General features: G+C 42.3%; 1 protein-coding gene across 1 annotated transcript in view; it reads left to right on the forward strand.

Annotated features, from left to right (window-relative positions):
• The window catches only part of LMBR1 (limb development membrane protein 1), a 159,967-nt gene that overhangs the window by 108,411 nt on the left and 31,260 nt on the right, over window positions 1-20,296 (forward strand). The window contains exon 9 of the mRNA XM_077268604.1: window positions 9,488-9,560. Coding sequence (XP_077124719.1) covers window positions 9,488-9,560 — 73 coding nt within the window. The remainder of the gene's footprint in view (window positions 1-9,487; window positions 9,561-20,296) is intronic.

Consider the following 20,296-nt stretch of genomic DNA (forward strand, 5'->3'; position numbering starts at 1 on the left):
TGAAATACGTGGCACTGAAATACGTGATACGTGGCACTTAAATACGTGGCACTTAGGCTATGTTCACATTTGCGTTGTGCGCCGCAGCGTCGGCGCCGCAACACACAACGCAAACAAAAACGCAGCAAAACGCATGCACAACGCTGCGTTTTGCGCCGCATGCGTCCTTTTTTTGATTGATTTTGGACACAGCAAAAATGCAACTTGCTGCGTCCTCTGCGTCCGGATGCGTGCGCTGCAGTGACGCATGCGGCGCAAAACGCAAGTGCGACGCATGTCCATGCGCCCCCATGTTAAATATAGGGGCGCATGACGCATGCGGCGACGCTGCGGCGCAGACCGCAAATGTGAACGTAGACTTAAATAGCTGGATAGAGCTGGATCCGCGGGCTGTGATCTGGCCTACGCTCAGCACTCTGCGGAGCGCTGTCATTCAAAACACGTCCACTCATTTTGGTGTTTAGTCCCAAAATGGAGGATGGAAGAAGAAAAGGGTTGGACAAGGAAATGACATCATTTCTTTTTTTTTTTTCCCCCACTGCAGTTAAAGCTTTATTTGTGTCAAACACAGACAATCTGCAGAGAAAACTGCATAAAAAACCGCACTAAAAACCGCATCAAAAAACGCATCAAAAACGCACCAAAAACGCACCTGCGTTTTCTGCCAAGAGCTGCGGTTTTTAGTCCTGAAAAAAAGGATTGAAATCAGGAACGTGTGAACATACCCTAAAAGCCATCCCACCTCGACAAGGTGACTCTGATCGGGACGGTCCTATGCTGTCTAATATTAAAAACCTTACCATGTGTCAATGTTGACCTGAGTGTGTGAATAAGGGCAGACAAACGGACCGGATCCCATCCAATGGACACCAGTCTGGGGAAGCCTTTAAAAGTAATTTCCAGCTCAGGAAAGGGAGGCCACACCCCGGCCTGCAAATATAGGAGGAGGTTTGGGGGCTCCAATGGGAGCGGTCAGCTTCTTTTTAACTAAAAGTCGCTTAGCTGCTTTACCCGACCATAATCCATGAAATATCTGCAAATTGGGTCTTACACTTGGGACAGACTTTTATTCTACCTGGTTTAAGTTTTGTTTTGGGGGTCTCAAAGGCGTAAATATGTGTACATTTGAATCATGTTTCCCACCTTGTTTGATTATATTTTTTACAGTAGGTGCCAGGATGTATTTTCATCAGATAATCTTTCATTCGGTCACGGACACAAGATGTAGGCGAGCGCTTGGACAATCCAGTGACTAAATCAAAAGCATTTTGGGAAGGCTCCTGTAAAATATCCTCCAGCTGCTCCAAGATGTTGTTTTTACCTGTTCATATTGGATAAACCGACTTGTCGTTGGGTGATGCAACAAAGTCTGTTTGTCTCTTCTTAACCATCTTGGTTTAGTGCTAAGGAACCACTGGCGGACAACCCGCAATCTGTGCCCTTACTATTCCTCAGAGTTTATTTTCCTTTCCTTGCAAGAATATCCTACAAAAAAAAAAAAAGTATAAATATAGGAAAGACTAGGTAGCGAATATTTTAGTTGCTTGACGACAAGTGAAGAGGTCCTACTGGAAAGAAGAAATAAAGGGGGAAGGAATGGTGGGAGGTGAAAGGTTTAAGGTGCTCATGGCACTGAGCTGTCTGTTTCTATCGATACGTGTTCAGTTCTACCATATCTGTTCTTTAGGATTATAAGCTCTGGTCTTTAGATCTTTTGACGACTTTATATACTGTAATTAAATCCTTTTTTTTTAAATTTTTTTAGACTATGGTCGCTTTGCTCCTTTTGAGTTAATTACTGTCATGAGTGAGAATGACAGGTTCAATTAATTGACAAAAATTAGATTTTTTTTTTCTTCTTTTGCGTTGTTTTCCTAAGCTGCTCGAAAAAGATTTTGCTTGTCCTTTTTCAACACTCTTAAGTCAAGTAGGAGCGCACCGTTCTTCTAATTCACTCCTCACTCTGAGGCTTCCCTTGTTCTGGTGGACAGACACCAAATTCCTCCAACATTCCTCCTGAGCTCTTTATACCTTAGTCCATGAGCCAAGAACCAAATTTGACGATATCGGTACCAAGCGGAGTGACTAATTCTCTTTGGTATTTTTAGGTAGATGCATGTCTGTAGTTTATTTTTTGATATGATAGCCCTTACATATACGTAGCTTATTAACCCCTTCAGCCCTAGGCCTATTTGTACCCAAGTGCCTAAGCCAATCTGACCTGTGCCACTTCATGGGCTAATAACTTTGGAACGCTTTCACCTATCCAAGCCATTCTGAGATTGTTTTCTCGTGACATATTGTACTTCACGTCAGTGCTAAATGGGAGTCAATATATTTTACCTTTCTATATAAAAAAATGCTAAATATTCGGAAATTTTGGAAAAATCGGCAATTTTTTAACTTTGAAATTCTCTGCTTTTTACAAAAATACTGATACCCCCCATAATAGTTATTAATTTACACTCCCCACATGTTTACTTCATATTGGCATCATTTTGAAAATGAAACCTTATTGTTTTACGACGTAATAGGGCTTATAGTTTTATGCGCAATTTTTCACATTTACAGCAAAACCCACTTTTCAAAGGACCAAGTCACTTCTGAAGTCACTTTAAGGGGCTTACATAACAGAAACCACCCATAAATTACCCCATTTTGCAAACTACACCCCTCAAGCTGTTCAAAACTCATTTTTAAAAACTGTTAACCCTTTAGGTGTTCCACAGGAATTTTAGCAGAATGAAGGCGAAATTTCAAAATTTCATTTTTTTTCCAGATATTACATTGTAATCCAATTTTACCTGCAACCTAGCAAGGGTTAACGGCAAACCCAAACTTGGTTACCCTAATTCTGCAGTTTATAGAAACACCCCACATGTACTCGTAAACTAAAGTATGGGCACACAGCACAGCTCAACACGGAAGGAGCGCTATGTGGTTTTTGGGTGGCGGATTCACTGGAAGAAATCTAGGGGGCCATGTCACATTTGAAGGCTGCCTGAGGTACCCCCACAGTGGAAACCCCAAAAAGTGACCCTATTTTGGAAACTACACCCCCAAGGAATCTTTTAGGGGGTATAGTGACCACTTTGACCCAACCAGTGTTTCACAGTAGTTGGAAACACTTGGTTGAGAAAATGGAAAAAGTGCATTTTTTACATGAAGGTGTCATTTTAGGCTCATTTTTTTATTTTTAAGAGGTGTACCAGCAAAAAATGCACCCCATTATTTGTTCACCAATCTCTCCCGAACACAACAACACCCGATATGTTGTCGTACACTGCAGTATTGGGGAACGGCAGGCCTCGGAAGGGAAGGAGCGCCAAATGACTTTTGGAGTGCAAATTTTACTGGAAGAAATCTAGGGGGCTATGTCACATTTGAAGACACCCTGAGGTGCCCCAACACACGCACACACACTGACACATACACGTTCTGTGTACACCAAAGCACGTACTGCTATCCTTTGCAGTTAAGTCTTTGACCGGCAATACAGAACTGATTCGAACTCTGAATCGTCTTGGCCACTGTGTGTCATATTCAATGGCTGAGGAGATCGATACAGCCCTTTGTATCCAGAAGTTGGAATGTTCAAAGGATGACATCCCAATGCCAGCAAGTATCTACCCAGGTGTGTTCACAACCCTGGCCTGGGATAACATTGACAGACTTGAGGAGACACTAAGTGGAGCAGGTACATCTCATAGAGTCAATGGCATTGCTGTTCAGTCCAATGTTGCATGCTCTGTGACAAAGAAAGTCCTGCCAGATGTAACCAAGTCGAAGAAAAGAAGCATAACTCTGACAGAATTAATGCTACCGATATACAATGTTGGGCAAGGTGGCTTTTCGGTCCAGATCGGTAGCAAGAATCCTTTTGGACGAATTCCTGTGGACCAGACCATTGAAGAGACAATCAACAAAGACACCCAGACACCAGGGGGCACAAAAGGCTTCAGCCTCAAAGTTGGAGCTGTTTCCAGGTTCTACCTGACATCAGAGTACCGCAGTATGTACTTGAGGCAGCTGAGGGCCCTGGTAGGCCAACAATATACTGACTTCAGCCATTCAGACCTACAGGTGTCTAGGATTAGAAGAGATGAAGCCGATGTCCAATCTTTCGTTCAACTGCTGGAGACAGGTTGGGTGAACCCCTTCAACAAAGAGCATAATGGTGAACTTATCAGTTTGTCAACAGCGACTGTAGCACCACCAGATGTAGCCAAAGACCTTCAAGGGGCATACAGTATAGGAGAGGATGCATATCAAACATTCAAGGATGAGCGTTTGGGTACCGATAAGCCAACTACATTGTTTCATGACAAGATGACGAAGAACAAACTTAAAACGTTCTCTAACATCCAAATGAAGACACGCAGACAAGGTCTTGGCAAGGAGGTAATTTTGAAGGCTGACAGAAACCTATTTGGCCAGATGATACTTGTAGCTGAGAACAGAAAGCTACAAATGAGTGATGTCTTGACTCATCCCCTGGGTCCATTGCCATGGGCACTTGCCAATGGTGATGGGTCTATCCGCAAGACCAACAAGGCTGCCCTCGCAAGGGAGTTGGAGAGGAATGCTCGTCCTGCAGAAGTGATCCCCGAGCCCTCTGCAACCATCATTGATGGGATGAGCCTGGTTCAGAAACTGAAGGGAAACAATGCAACATTTGGCCAGCTAGCAGGCACAGCAATGAGTCGCGCTATCCATGAGGGTGCTAAGAGCAAGCGCATTGATATTGTCTTTGACGTCTACAAGGAGACATCCATCAAAGATACAGAAAGAGTCAACAGATATGAAGGCACAGGGATCCATTTCAAGAACATTCAACATGGGCACAACATCCAGCAGTGGAAAAAGCTTCTAAGTAGTTCCTCCAACAAGGCAAGTCTCATAAAGTTTCTGGTAGAAGAATGGAAGGCGAAACACCACAGGGAGAAGCTTGAGGAGAAGGAGCTGTATGTCACATGTGAGCAGCTCTGCTTTAAGATCACCAAAGAACAGTGGGAAGAGGCTGCTGACCTTAAGTCAAATCAAGAAGAAGCAGACACACGCCTCCTTCTCCATGCTCTTCATGCAGCAGAATCTGGTTACAAGTCGGTCATCATCACTTCGGAGGATACTGATGTCATGGTCCTGTGTCTGGGCATGTGCCACAAAATCCCATCCCACCTGTTCCAGAAATGCGGTACACAGAACCGGACAAGATTCCTGGATATCACCACTCTGAGCCGAACATTGGGAGGCAGCGTATGTGATTCATTGATTGGTATGCATGCATTTACAGGCTGTGACACCGTCAGTGCATTCGCTGGCCGTGGGAAGATGACGACACTCAAGCAGTTGAAGATGAACAAGACATACCAGGATGCCTTTCAGGAAGTTGGTCGTTCATGGGAAGTGTCTACCGAACTTTTTGAGAAGTTACAGGAAATCACCTGCCACATGTACCTGCCAACTACCCAAACAACTGAGGTAAACAGGCTCCGTTATCAGCTGTTCTGTGCCAGACGTGGAGTGGTAGAGTCAAGTCAACTCCCTCCTTGCCAGGACTGCCTTTTCATGCATGCACTGCGTGCAAACTACCAGGCTGCGATCTGGAGGAGAAGTCTGCAGAGCCAGCCATGGGTTGCAAACCCAACAGACTGCGGTTGGATGATAGATAACGACGGAAAGCTTGTTGTCAAGTGGATGCAAGGGGCACCAGCACCAGAAGCTATTATACAGCTACTGTCCTGCAAGTGTGTGCGGTCATGTGAACTTCCTCAGTGTACTTGCCTCAGCAATGGCCTGAAGTGCACAGACATGTGCAGATTACAGACATGCCAGAACAAGGGTACTGAAGACGAGCCAGTAGAACAACAGTCAGATTCAGAGTCCGATGTTGAAGATATTATGGAGTAACATATATATATATATATATATATATATATATATATATATATATATATATATATATATATATATATATATATATATATATATATATATATATATATATGCACATGACATGTTCAGTGTGTATTTACATAACTTGGATTAAATTTTGTTACAAATACTACATCTAGTCACTCCGGGTGGTACCGATATCGTCATATTTGGTTCTTGGCTCATGCTAAAATTCCTGTGGAACACCTAAAGGGTTAACAGTTTTTAAAAATGAGTTTTGAACAGCTTGAGGGGTGTAGTTTGCAAAATGGGGTAATTTATGGGTGGTTTCTGTTATGTAAGCCCCTTAAAGTGACTTCAGAAGTGACTTGGTCCTTTGAAAAGTGGGTTTTGCTGTAAATGTGAAAAATTGCGCATAAAACTATAAGCCCTATTACGTCGTAAAACAATAAGGTTTCATTTTCAAAATGATGCCAATATGAAGTAAACATGTGGGGAGTGTAAATTAATAACTATTATGGGGGGTATCAGTATTTTTGTAAAAAGCAGAGAATTTCAAAGTTAAAAAATTGCCGATTTTTCCAAAATTTCCGAATATTTAGCATTTTTTTATATAGAAAGGTAAAATATATTGACTCCCATTTAGCACTGACGTGAAGTACAATATGTCACGAGAAAACAATCTCAGAATGGCTTGGATAGGTGAAAGCGTTCCAAAGTTATTAGCCCATGAAGTGGCACAGGTCAGATTGGCTTAGGCACTTGGGTACAAATAGGCCTAGGGCTGAAGGGGTTAATAAGCTACGTATATGTAAGGGCTATCATATCAAAAAATAAACTACAGACATGCATCTACCTAAAAATACCAAAGAAAATTAGTCACTCCGGGTGGTACCGATATCTGGCCCGGCTCATGGACTACCTCTCTTGCATCAATCCCAAGCCCTTAGTCCCATGAACCTGTGACCCCAGTCCACACTTTTATTTGTCACAGTCCTTCCTTTCCTGGCATTCAACTGTTGAAGACTTTCTATCTTATTTTCCTGACTCTCCAGACTTATTTTTTGACTTCTGCTTTTTTACTTTCTCCTTTATCTCTTTTATACTCATGCAGTGAAAAGCGTTGTTTTATATAATGTGGGCACAATTCTATGCCATGTGGTCTTCTACTTTGTTTTCATTGTAATATTAAGCTATGTTCACACTAGGCATTTTTTGCTACATTTTTTTTTTCCTGGAAGCAAAACCTGATCTCTTGGCAGGAAAGAAGCTGCAGCAAAAAAACGCAGGTTATGCTGCGTTTTTGGTGTTTTGTTGCAGTTTTTGGCATGCTACATTTGTCTCTTGTGCATGCTGATAGTTTAGTGCAAAAATAAAAAATAAATCATTCTATTTCATTTGGTCTTGGCACAAAAAAAGCTGCAATGCCAGATACCTCAGGGTTTTTTTTGATGCGGATTTTCAGCGTTTTTTCACCACCCATTACTTTCAATGGGTGAAAACCGCTGAACGAAGTGACTTGCTCTATTGTGCAGAAAATCATGCAAAGCACAAAATACAGATTGACAAAATACCAATGTGTGTGCATGAGATTTCTGAAATCTCATAGACTTTGCTGGTACTGTAAAATGCAGCTGAAAATTTGTTAAAAAAACGCGTAAAGAAAACGCCTAGTGTGAACATAGCCTTATAGTTATGGTTTTGTATAGTTTTCTATTTGTTTTTTTTTTTTCTTTTTTTGTAACATGTAGTTATTAATTAACAAAAACTAATGATAGTCATAGCTAAGATTTTCCAAATGTGTTGCTAATTGGTAATCAGGATGGGCTTTATATATTTTATACTGTTTAATTCCTATTTATACTGTTGATTCATATTTTTAGCTTATCCTCTTCTGTTGCCAGTTCTCCTCGTTGTATGTAAATTATTTATGATTTAAATGGCGATTTGAATACATTTTTTTGGGATCCACTCACTATCTACAGTAAATGGCTTCATATAATTTGTATATAAACTCTTTTAAAGGGAACCTGTCACCCCGTTTTTTCGATATGAGATAAAAATATGGTTCAATAGGGCCTGAGCTCAGCTTTACATCAGTACCTTTCATATTCCCCGATTTCCTACCTTTTCTGCGAAAATACCTTAGTAATCTCTCCGTGTTCGTATGTCAATCACCCCTGTCTGGTCAGATGGGCAGGGCCTAATCGCTGTCTCTCCCCCGCTCCTCGGCGTGTCAGACATAACTAGGTCTGTGAATCGCACAGATCGCGGTCAGTTTCTCCGGTTGCGCATTGAATTAGCGTCTCGCGCATGCGGAGTATGCTTTGACCAACTGTGGGCAAAGCATGAAATCATTATTGCGCATGCGCCGGCTTTTGACCCTATGCTCTGTGCCCCGGAAGCATAGAAAGACTTCCTGCGCACAGAACGTCAAGGAAAATGCCGGTGCATGCACAATGAGTTGAATGCTTTGCCCACTGTTGGGAAAAACATACTGCGCACACGCGAGATGCCACTTGTATGCGCAGGCACAGAAAGCTACGCCAACGCAGGAAAGAAGATTCGTAACGCAAAGCTGGAGGTGGGGAGAAACGGCGATTAGGCCCCGCCCATCGGACCGGGGTGATTGACATACGAAAACGGAGAGATTACTAAGGTATTTTCTCAGCAAAGGTGGGGAATCGGGGAATATGAAAGGTACTGATGTAAAGCAGAGCTCAGGCCCTATTGAACCATATTTTTATCTAATATCGAAAAAACGGGGTGACAGGTTCCCTTTAAGGAATGATGTTATGGCTCATTGATGGGCAATGTGCGGTCTCCATGAGGTCGTTTAACTTTCTTTGAAATATATAGTATTAGAGAAGACCCCAAAAGATCAGTCACCATCAGCAAATGTCAGAAGTGAAAGCAGTAAAGGTCCACATTTTTATGTCGCTTTTTCTGTGGGTTCTCATTTTTTTCTATGCTTTATTAAAAATGGTGAAAGACGCATTGAAAATCTGCACCATTTCCACAACAGGATGAAGGATGCATTTCTTTTTTCCTATATAGAAAATATCTGAAGCTTGTGGATGAGATTTGTAAAATTTGGCAATTTAATTTGCTATGAATTTTAAATGTGCAAATCATCCGCAGATCCACCACATGTGAATTCACTCTATGGAAGCCATCTATACCGGCACAACTCTGGAGCCACCATGATGCCAAATTTCAGCCTCTTCAAGCCCACATAGACAAGTAGATAATTGGTTAACGTAACAATGCTCATTTCCCAGCAATTACCCAGTGAATTTTATGCTGGTATACATATCGCCATTCTCGGCCACTCCATGTAAATGGAGAATATTCTGCCAACTACATGTATGAGGACAGAACAATCATATGGATGGTCTGTCTGTTCCCACCAGATTTACCAGTCTATGTAGACATGTCAGTTTAACGAGTGCCAACTTGTCTAAACGGGCTTTTATTCTAGCCTATGAAGTCACTGATATACGCAAAGACAGTCATTTTAACTTTGTAAATTCTTGGATATTCCATTTAGAGAAAGCGGTGCCTTAATAATGAATTTATCTGTCTATCTTAGATCCTTGAAGACCTTGATGAGCAGATGTACATCATAAGTCTACAGGAAGAGACTCTACAAAGAAAGCTCAATGGTATTTTTCTACGTCACTTTCCTTTACATGGATTTTTTTCATTTCTAAATAGCTATTTTTTTTTACTATTAGTGGCGTTTACTGTTCTGCGGTCGTACAAATAATGTTTATTGAAATAATTACTGGTTGTGTTCAAAGTTTGGGATATATATTCCTTAGTCCTGCTTTTGTCCCTAGTTTTCAAGGACCATGAGCAAGGTTGGCAAGAGCGGGATCATTGCTTTAATGGTTGTTTCTGACAATATAACACTGCGCAACAAATTTCAGGGAAGTTCTGGTCCCCAGAGATAATGTTATTGTATCTTATAGATTTTGATATGCTGAGCACGATTATGCGATCCAAAAGTCTGTATCACGTAAGGTTTTTAAGAAACAACAGTTTATAGTCTACATTATGACATCCGAGACACTACATACATGTGCATCGATGTCAGTAGCAAAAGCAATAGTTCAAAAGTGTTTTGCAGACGACTTTCGTTTATAATCCGTGTCAGATGCTTCTGGAATAAGATTCCAGCAATAGTCAGCCAGCATTGACGTACTCCACTCTCCCTGGTACCTTTTCTCCATCAGCGAAATCTTTCACTGTGTTCATCGCTAACGGCACCAAGATTGGCTGGAAAAAATTGCAAGTGAGAATGTAGAAAATGCATTTTTAGTGACATATTGCATTTCATCAAATGATATGCTATGAGCATGTTGTCCACGAGTTGTTCAAAGTTCGGTGCCCGCCTGTTGCCAAGGATGTGGGGTAAAGGGGTTAAAAACAGTCAGTGAATACGTAACAAAAGAAACCCTCTGTGATCCCCTGCTGAAATGTCAGTATTGTCTTTTGATTCCTCCCCTGCCCAGGAGATGTGGTATGCTACACGGTCAGCCGAATGATTCACTGCGCCTGCGTGCAATTCGCATAATAAGTGCTTGCATATGTGTAGATCAGTGATTTAGGTTATTTCAGTGGATAATTCAGAATATACCGTGTCAGAAAAAGTTCATATGAGTTTTTAGAATTATAAGAGAATATTGTAATGTTTCGTATCATTTCTCAAAAACCTTAGGAAAAATCTGAAGTCATTTCTGAAATCAGCATGAAAAAAATCTATCGGGAACACTCAAAATTGTCCGAGGGACAAAACCTTTATAACACAGTGTAATTAAAAACTATTATTGATTATTTCCAACAGTTCCATAGAGGTGGTGCGTATGATTGACCGCTACTCTATTCAGATGGACCTCTGTAGACCTCCATTCTCTGAACTGGTGGGTGGTCCTAATGGTTTAAGCCCTCAGCAATAGGTTGATAGGGTGCACATGATTGACCGCTACTCTATTCAGTTGGACCTCTGTAGACCTCCATTCTCTGAACTGGTGGGGGGTCCTAATGGTTTGAGCCCTCAGCAATAGGTTGATAGGGGTGCACATGATTGACCGCTACTCTATTCAGTTGGACCTCTGTAGACTTCCATTCTCTGGATTGGTGGGGGGTCCTAATGGTTTGAGCCCTCAGCAATAGGTTGATAGGGTGCACATGATTGACCGCTACTCTATTCAGTTGGACCTCTGTAGACCTCCATTCTCTGGATTGGTGGGGGGTCCTAACGGTTCAGCAATAGGTTGATAGGTGATTGCTATAAAACTTGGTACAAACCCTTTAAAGGGAATCTGTCCCAATAAAAAAACACTATTAATCTGCAGGTTAATAGCATTATTATGCACGTAGCCGAAAGCTGCAGGGAGAAAATGACGTTTATTTCTTCCCCCACAGCATTGTGGTTGCATTCACGGGGCGGCGCCGGTGCTGGTTGTCATTGCTATAACCGCATCCCCCGGTCCTGACTGACACTTGCTCAGCATTGGGGCTGACTGTCAGTCACTGCTTGGGACGCGGTTACAGCTGTCGCTCTGTATCCTGCAGATTAACACACATCTGCAGGTTACTGGTGTTTTTTCTGGTGTCAGGTTCCCTTTTAAAGGGAACCTAACACTTGATAAAATTCCTGCACCGCATGTATCAGCCACTGGCTGTATGATCTCAGCCATACATGTTTGACTCTGAAACGCAGAGAAAAACTTGCTCTAAAAGCCGCCGGGGACCGAGCCGCACAGGTGACAAGTAGAAAAGCTTCTCCCCGCCCGCTGCCAGTGACTCTCTTCCTACACATGCACGCAGGGAGAGACTTGTCACTCCAGGGGAGTGGGTGGAGAGAAGCCACCAGGGACCGCCCTTTCTGACTATTGACCTGTGCTTCACCGTCACTGGCGTCTCTTAAAGTATGTTTTTCTCAGCGTTTGAGTCCAGCCTACATGGCTTATATCATGCAGCCAGTGTCTGATGCATGCCGTCTGTGGATTCGGGGACCATGTATCCTCTGTCAGGTTCACGGTAACTGTGCAATGTTGAGATACCTGATGTTGTGTAATGTTGATCTGCAGGTGGAATCATTTCCCATGTAACGGTAGTCCCCAAGTTCATAGCCCTATCTGCTGAGCGATCATCAGGATTGTTTGCCGGCATCTTGGAGACCAGCGATTGAATGACGTGGAAAGCACGCTCACATCCACTAATCTCTGTTGTTGTAGTGTGTGTCGCTGATGTTTTTGAGCACATAGTTCACATATTTTGACTCCATTTGTGCAGCTGAAAGAGCTACATTTAGGAATGGACTAATGATGATTGATGGACAATGGCCGGCTGTTACTGTGTAGTCCGGCTAAGCCTTGTCTGTATGTTTATATACCTTGCTAGACCGTAGCATAATATAAAGGGAGATGCAAGGGAGATGCAGGGTTGCTTACTTAAATTTTTATTTTTTTTGGGATATGCTTATGAAAATTTCAGGGACAGCCAATATTTTTTACAAACACATTGGAAAACTAGAAGAAATCATGTGATGGATGTCCACAGCCCATAAGTCAGATATGAAGACTTCAGCTGCATTCACTGGAAAGTGTAACAGGAAAGTTGCAGTCAAAATAATCTGTATAATTTTCTTCAGCTTAAAAAAAAAAAAATCACGGACGCCTTAAACTGTTTTTAGTGGGGGAAAAAAAAAAAGTGCCTTATTTTTACAGCCTGTCCTGGAATTTCTGGATAGTTGGCAGTCCTGGTGAGGTAGGGTGCCATAACACTGAAGATTTCACTGCACACTCACATTGGGTGATGCAAAATGTCAAGAGGTGTTTATTGTGATCCATAATTGACAGAAGATGCTTAAGAGTAGAATATGGTGACGTGTGTAAAGCGGCAATTAATACATTTTGACTTTCCCAGGTCTTTCTCAATGGTGTAGCTGTGGTAGAAGGAATATAACGAAGGTAAATCATGAGAGAACCAGAAGTAAACATTTTACATATAAAACAGATTTCATTTAGAAAACCATATGGAGGATGTAGCGTCCTTGTGATCTGAATAGAACAGGAATAAATGTAAGAGTCGTGTATATGTCCATATGCATATTCAAGGGATAGAACGGAGACTAGTAATAATTATATAGTCATTATCTAGTATATAACTACCGTATATACTCGAGTATAAGCCGACCCGAGTATAAGCCGACCCCCCTAATTTTGCCACAAAAAACTGGGAAAACTTATTGACTCGAGTATAAGCCTAGGGTGGAAAATGCAGCAGGTACCGGTGAATTTCAAAATTAAAAATAGATACTCCATACCGTTCATTATGGCCCCATAGATGCTCCACATAAAGCTGTGCCATATATACAATGCTCTGCACCATTGCCCCATAGATACTCCACATAAAGCTGTGCCATATATACAATGCTCTGCACCGTTGCCCCATAGCTGTGCCATATAGTGCTCTGCACCATTGCCCCATAGCTCTGCCATATAGTGCTCTGCACCGTTGCCCCATAGCTGTGCCATATAGTGCTCTGCACCATTGCCCCATAGCTCTGCCATATAGTGCTCTGCACCGTTGCCCCATAGCTGTGCCATATATATATATAGTGCTCTGCACCGTTGCCCCATAGCTGTGCCATATAGTGCTCTGCACCGTCCATTATTGCCCCATAGCTGTGCCATATAGTGCTCTGCACCGTCCATTATTGCCCCATAGCTGTGCCATATAGTGCTCTGCACCGTTATTGCCCCATAGCTGTGCCATATAGTGCTCTGCACCGTCCATTATTGCCCCATCGCTGCTGCTGCTGCAATAAAAAAAACAAACCACATACTCACCTGTCTTGCAGCTCCTCGGCGCCATCTTCCCGGCGTCTCTCCGCACTGACTGATCAGGCAGAGGGCGGCGCGCACACTATATGCGTCATCGCGCCCTCTGCCTGAACAGTCAGTGCGGAGAGAGAGACGCCGGGAAGATGGCGCGACACCCGGCGTGTGGAACGAGGACAGGTGAATATTACATACTTACCTGCTCCCGGCGTCCCGCTCCTTCCCCCTGCCTGTCTTCGGTGCCGCAGCCTCTTCCTCTGTCAGCGGTCACCGGCACCGCTTCATTAGAGAAATGAATAGGCGGCTCCGCCCCTATGGGAGGTGGAGCCGCCTAGTCATTTCTCTAATGAGCGGTCCCACGTGACCGCTCAGGGGAAGAGGCTGCGGCACCGAAGACAGTGTGACAGGCAGGGGGAGCGTCAGGATCGCCGGGACTAGGTAAGTATATGACAGTGCTCACCCGCCGACCCCACCACCGATCATGACTCGAGTATAAGCCGAGAGGGCACTTTCAGCCCAAAAATTTGGGCTGAAAATCTCGCCTTATACTCGAGTATATACGGTATATAGTCACAATTCTACACCTAGACATACAGAGAAACTGGTTGTAGAGGTGGGCTAGATATAATGGGGTCTGGGGCATGGAAAGCATACGGTAAATGAAGGTTTTACATAGCTAGGATCGTCAACGACAGTAAAAAGCATAAGGTATGTATGGTCATATACCACCTTTATGTACTTCTCTAAATTTGTCTCCACCATAGTCTTCAATAATGAGCTTCCTGTGATGTCTTCTGCCAAGCTTAAACTGGTCTTCTGGGCTTTAGAATAATTGCTTGTTCTAATTGTATAATTGGTCGAGGGGGCGACCATTGGGACTGGGTTGATCAGCAGAAAGAGTTGGCGAGCAATAAGGGTATTGCAGTGCCTGACGCAGGGATATCCTTACACGCCTGTGTCCGGTACTGCAGCTCTGCCCTGCTCAAACTTTTCACCTGAATGGGTGGCAGTGCAGTACCGGACACAGCCAGACTCCTCCCAGATGTCACTGTGTTGGGTTTTACAGAAAAGGGTCCATACTGCCCCACTGAGTGGTGATATCCCTTTCTTACGCTGATCAGTAGGAATCCCAGCAATCATACATCGTAATATTTACTACTAGAAATAATTCAGTGTAAGCTTTAGTTCAGATGGCTCAGTCATGACATGGCCAAAAGCTATGTGCGGATTACTGGTTTGACAGAGCCTTTTTGACTGGTTGACCCCAATTTTAATAGTCCAATTTAATAAAGAAGGAATCCCATGAATAATGACCCTGGTAAATAATGTGCAGTCAAAAAACGCACTGTCAAAGTATGTTGGTTTATGTGAAAACGACATGCAGTCTCTAACACAGTTTTAGGCCACATCACTTTTCCATCATGTCCCTATGTAATCAGGTGCAGAACGAAGATGTAGGCAGCTATTATGAACCATTTTCAGGTACCATAAACTAGCAAATTTCCAAATTTTAGCTTCTAAGAGTTAAACTCTCTTCTTGTTGAGTCTGACATGCCTGCAATGCCAGACAGGTCTCTCTCCACAAGGATAGACATTACCCCTTAGACACCAGTCATAGGCCTCTCACTTAGCCAAATCAGATCTTGCTTTGCACTGAGGAGCAACAACAGACTGAAACACATGTCTGCAAATAGAGATTCTGGTTTGGCTTTTATCCTATGGCAGGGCTCATTCCAGTAGGTGGAACTAAAGTTCAAGTCCTCTTCCTCCCTGAAGAGGCAATTTGCAAATCAAGTTTAGCTTAACATTTGACTGTATAAAGCTGCGTTCAGCCTGGACTATCTTGACCCATTAAGGACCAATGATTGACTATATACAGGTAAATCTGTGCTCGTTTACTGGCTTGTGTACATGGGCCAGCGAATACTTATGAAACAGGACATTTGTTCCGTCCCCATCCATGCTCTCGGCAGCACATGTCCTGTTTTCACAGGGTGATGTGTTGCCAATAATGATTTTTATGCCGGTCCAAAATGATCTAATCATCCCATGAATGAGTAGAGCGTGACTACTATCATGTCTACTACACAGGCTGATAATTGGGAATGAGCATTCTTATACACACTCGTTCTCCAATTTCCAGCCCCTGTAAATGCATATTTATCATGGCTATTGTGCTAAGGTCACCTCTAGCCTTCACGGGAACATTCAATAATGATTGAAGTGCACCTGTCAGATTCATAATACAGACGGCTTTTTACGGATTAAACTATTCTTGAAAATGTGAATGAAGCCAAGGTGAAGGAATAAACCACTACATTTTCGTCAATATGTCTTCAGTATGTTAATAATGCCAACACCGAGAAGACTGGAATTGTAATAGAGACTTCAAAACAGCCAATGGACCTCCTATGTTGAGGGGCTTCCCAGACATGGGAGAAGGGGGGGTAGCTCTCAAAGGAGGTTATCTTCAGTGGACATTTATCCACCATCAACCTCCATCAGGACCCATGGTATGGACCCATACAGTCACTCCTCTGGAGGTTGTCGAGTATCTTATTCCTTCATACTGCCTGGTGTAATTGGGAAGAACTTTCGAAGGAGCGAGTGTCCGCCCTGCCTCTCCATTCAGTGTCAATGGAAACATATAAGCTAAACACTGTGCTTGGTCCTCTACACTTTAACTCGTTCACGACCGGGTGATTTTCTTTTTTTTTTTTTGCTCTTTCCTCTTCTATCAAGAGTTATAACTTTTTATTTTTCCATTTATATACCCATTTGAACACTTTGTGCAGGACGAGTTGCATTTTAGGATGACTCCATTCATTTTATCATAAAATGCACTGGGAAAATGGAAAAAAAGAATTGTTAGAGCTTTACCGTTATGTTTTGTGTCATCTGGAATATGTATTTTTTTTCCAATGACCTTTTCGTTTTTGCCACTGAACTGCAATCTCAATTTCACAAGATCCCATTTCCCTTTACAATAATCGTGAGCACATGGTAGTCTATCAAGGTGGCATTCACTATGTCTATAAGAAAGATAAGGTCAGCGAGACTATCTTTGCTGCAGGTTATTGTGATCGTTATTGAGTCATTTCTCCACGTTGTGATTAAGATGGTCTTCTAGTCTAAAGGATTGGAAAATCAATTTTTTCGTGTATTTAGTGGGAAGAATATGTCTGCAAAACAATTTAGATTGATTCGCAATATTAAAGTTAAAGCACCTTATAGGGAACGATCTCCGGCGCCGCCCGGTGTTCGGACCCGGCAGTGCACAGTGGAGCATTCCCTCGGCCTTGTGTGCGTGTATGCTTTCTTAGCTTTTGGATTAGCTTGCGCAATAGATGGTCGTTTTTTGGGCAGCATTTTAAAAAACAGTCCTTAGTATTATGATCCTTAGTAATCCACTCACACTGATCAGAGATCTACTAGGATAATGATTTCCTGGAACGTTGTGTTGGAGCAGAAATGCAATATAATATCTTCATTCGGGTGCAAAGATTGTGACCATAGCTACGTTTTTGGCAATAATTTATCTTTCAGCGAGGGATTTATACCAATTCTTACAGTAATGGATGTGATGGGAATGACTATTGGACAGCAAGCAGATATGTACACGCACACTCGGGATAAGGCTCGTTTAAGTCGCTCAGTGCGACGTTCATTTTACTCCATTTACATACAACTGATCACCATGTTCACATAGTTGTTTTTTTTTTTTTGTGTGTGTGTGTTTTTTAACATTCAAAAGTGTTGTTTTTCAAGCAGTAACCACTTCATACACTTTGTTTTTTTACATTTTTGAGTTTTTCTTTTTCCTTGAAGCCGTTTTGGAAGAGTTTTCTTTTCTCAAGTTGTTTTATCTTTTTTTTTTCCTCATTTTATGAGTTTTCCGAAAAACCCTAGGAATCGCTTTACTGGGGCGACTTTGCCAATGTTCTCTGGCGTCTCTGACTCTACACTGTTAAGTACAGACAGCGGGCAGCTTCTGAGCAGAATCCACCTGAAGTATGAGCATGGAACTTAAACGGCTTCAGGATTTCCAAATCTTGAAGAAGTCACATAAGATGAAACATGTGCACAGCAATGTTGTTTTGACGCTGATGTGTGTTATGTTCATTTTACTTTTTCAGACGGATTCTGGTCTAGATTTCAGCATTTTGATTTGATGATATCGAATTCATTCCACCATGTGCTTTTCAAAACTTCTTCAGGAAGAAAACATGCTAAAAAAAAAACCTCCTTATGTGGACAGCAGAGTGGATTTCCCATAGAAAAGTGTGGGAAGAGTTTTTTCCAAACAGCCTTTCAGAAGGATTTTATAGCGGGAAAAAAACTCCATGTGAACATAGCCAAAATCCTACAGCTTGTTGTTGGTTTCCCTGTAATAATAAAAAACATGACACTCATAATAAGGTGACACAAACCTTTTTATTTACTAAAAAGTTCTTTCATTGTCCAAAGGTGGTAAAACGTTGAAAAAAACACCCTTTGAATTCTCTGTAATCATATTAGCCCATAGTATAAAGTTAGCATATTATTTTTTAGCTGTGAAAAGAATGGTTTCCCCCTCCATTAAGAAAAATGAAAATAAAAAAAAAGAGAGAATAAAACTAATGTTTTAAATACATTGTATACCCCAAAATTGTGCATAGTTAAAGAGATAGGAAAATAACAAAGGTGGGATGAAAGCGTTAATGGTGCTGGACTATTTTAGGACTAAAGCCTCCATCACAGTGTAAGTTAATAATTATAGAAAAAAAACCTTGGTTGAGTTTCAATATGTGAATTAAATCTAATAAGTTGAAAAAAAGAAGTCCGAAGTGGAATTTGTGGTTAATGAGGATAACAAATTATGAGTTACACCATCTAACTAATTAACAAGAAGCTAAAACATCAATTACATCAGCGCACAGGCAGGATTTAATACTCTGTCAATAGAGGATTGCTCAGCAGAAATGAATCCTGCCGAGCCTGCGACTGTGAAACTGGACAGGACGGAGGCAGAAACTAGTTTGCCTCTGATTAAATAGTTTGCACACGAGTTGATTATCGTATGAATGAACAGATTTGTGGCTTCCACTTTCTACTTCAGTTCACCTGTTTCCCGGTGATGAAAGCCCTTCCGAGTGGATCACCATTAGTTCCTTGACTTTAACCTTATGCACTAAATATTTTTAGTTGGTGAAAGGACAAGTTACTTAGATGATATAAGAAGAGCACCTGTTGTCATCACACACTTGTTTTCGTATCCTGCAGACATGCACAATGGATTGTCTCTCTCTCGAGAGAACAATGTCCAGTGCGGCAAGGAATAATGGGCCTGCAGGATGCATTGCCAAATTGTTTTAAAGTCATAAAGGTATTTGAGGTTAAGAAGCGAGTAAGGGAAAAGATGTAAATCCTTCTGGAGTTGGAAAGTTGTGCAGTAGAACTTGAAATATCCTCCTAATATTGGAATGGTCTCCAGAATCAACTATAGGAGGTAGCAGGTCCTACATTTTATTTCCCAGGGGAACATTGCTTGGCCTAGAAGTCTCCCTGTGCCTGTTTGGCCCCTTCTTTTTTAAAAAGGGTTTGTTAAGGAATAGAAAAAAATAGATATCTAAAGAACAAGTCTTGAGTATATTCTTAAATAGACTTAATTTGCAAATTACAATAGTTTTCTTTTAGGGAGGTGATCAATGAAGAATTCAAATGGTAGCAAGGTCCTGTTGCATTGACAGAAGGCTGTCCTAGAATATAATAATGAATTATATGACCTGGACCTTATATGACCTCTTACCTCAGCACCCTGGTATCTCCTGGTATCTCACGTATTAGATCATATATATTGGGTAGACCGCAGTGTGAGCAGCCTCTTCTTAGCTAGGTTCACATTGCGTTAGTGCAATCCGTTAAGCGCATAGCGCTAGCGGATTGCGCTAACGCAATGTTTCTCTAGGGTCCGCGTTTGCCGTCCCCGCTAGCGCAGATCCCCGATCTGCGGTAGCGAGGAACGGACCTCGGGCGCACCTCGGACGCTGCAAGCAGCGTCCGAGGTCCGTCACAAAAGAACGGCACATCGCTAGCGCGTGCCAAAAATGGCATGCGCTACAGGGAAAAATAACATTGCTGTCAATGGGTGCGCTAACGGACCCGTTGCACGGCGTTAATTGCGACATTTTCGCCGTGCAACGCAGTCTGTTAGCGTTAACCCATTAATGCAATGTGAACCTAGCCTTATTTACCTCAGCACCCTGGTATCTCCAGTACTAGATCATATACACTGGGTAGACAGCAGTGTGAGCCACCTCTTCTTACCTCCGCACCCTGGTATCTTCAGTATTAGATCATATACATTGGGTAGACAGCAGTGTGAGCAGCCTTTTCTTACCTCCGCACCCTGGTATCTCCAGTATTAGATCAGATACACTTCATAGACAGCAGTGTGACCAGCCTCTTCTTACCTCCACACCCTGGTATCTCCAGTATTAGATCAGATACACTTCGTAGACCGCAGTGTGACCAGCCTCTTCTTACCTCCGCACCCTGGTATCTCCAGT

Source organism: Ranitomeya variabilis, chromosome 6, assembly GCF_051348905.1.
Source record: "Ranitomeya variabilis isolate aRanVar5 chromosome 6, aRanVar5.hap1, whole genome shotgun sequence".
Lineage (NCBI taxonomy): Eukaryota > Metazoa > Chordata > Amphibia > Anura > Dendrobatidae > Ranitomeya > Ranitomeya variabilis.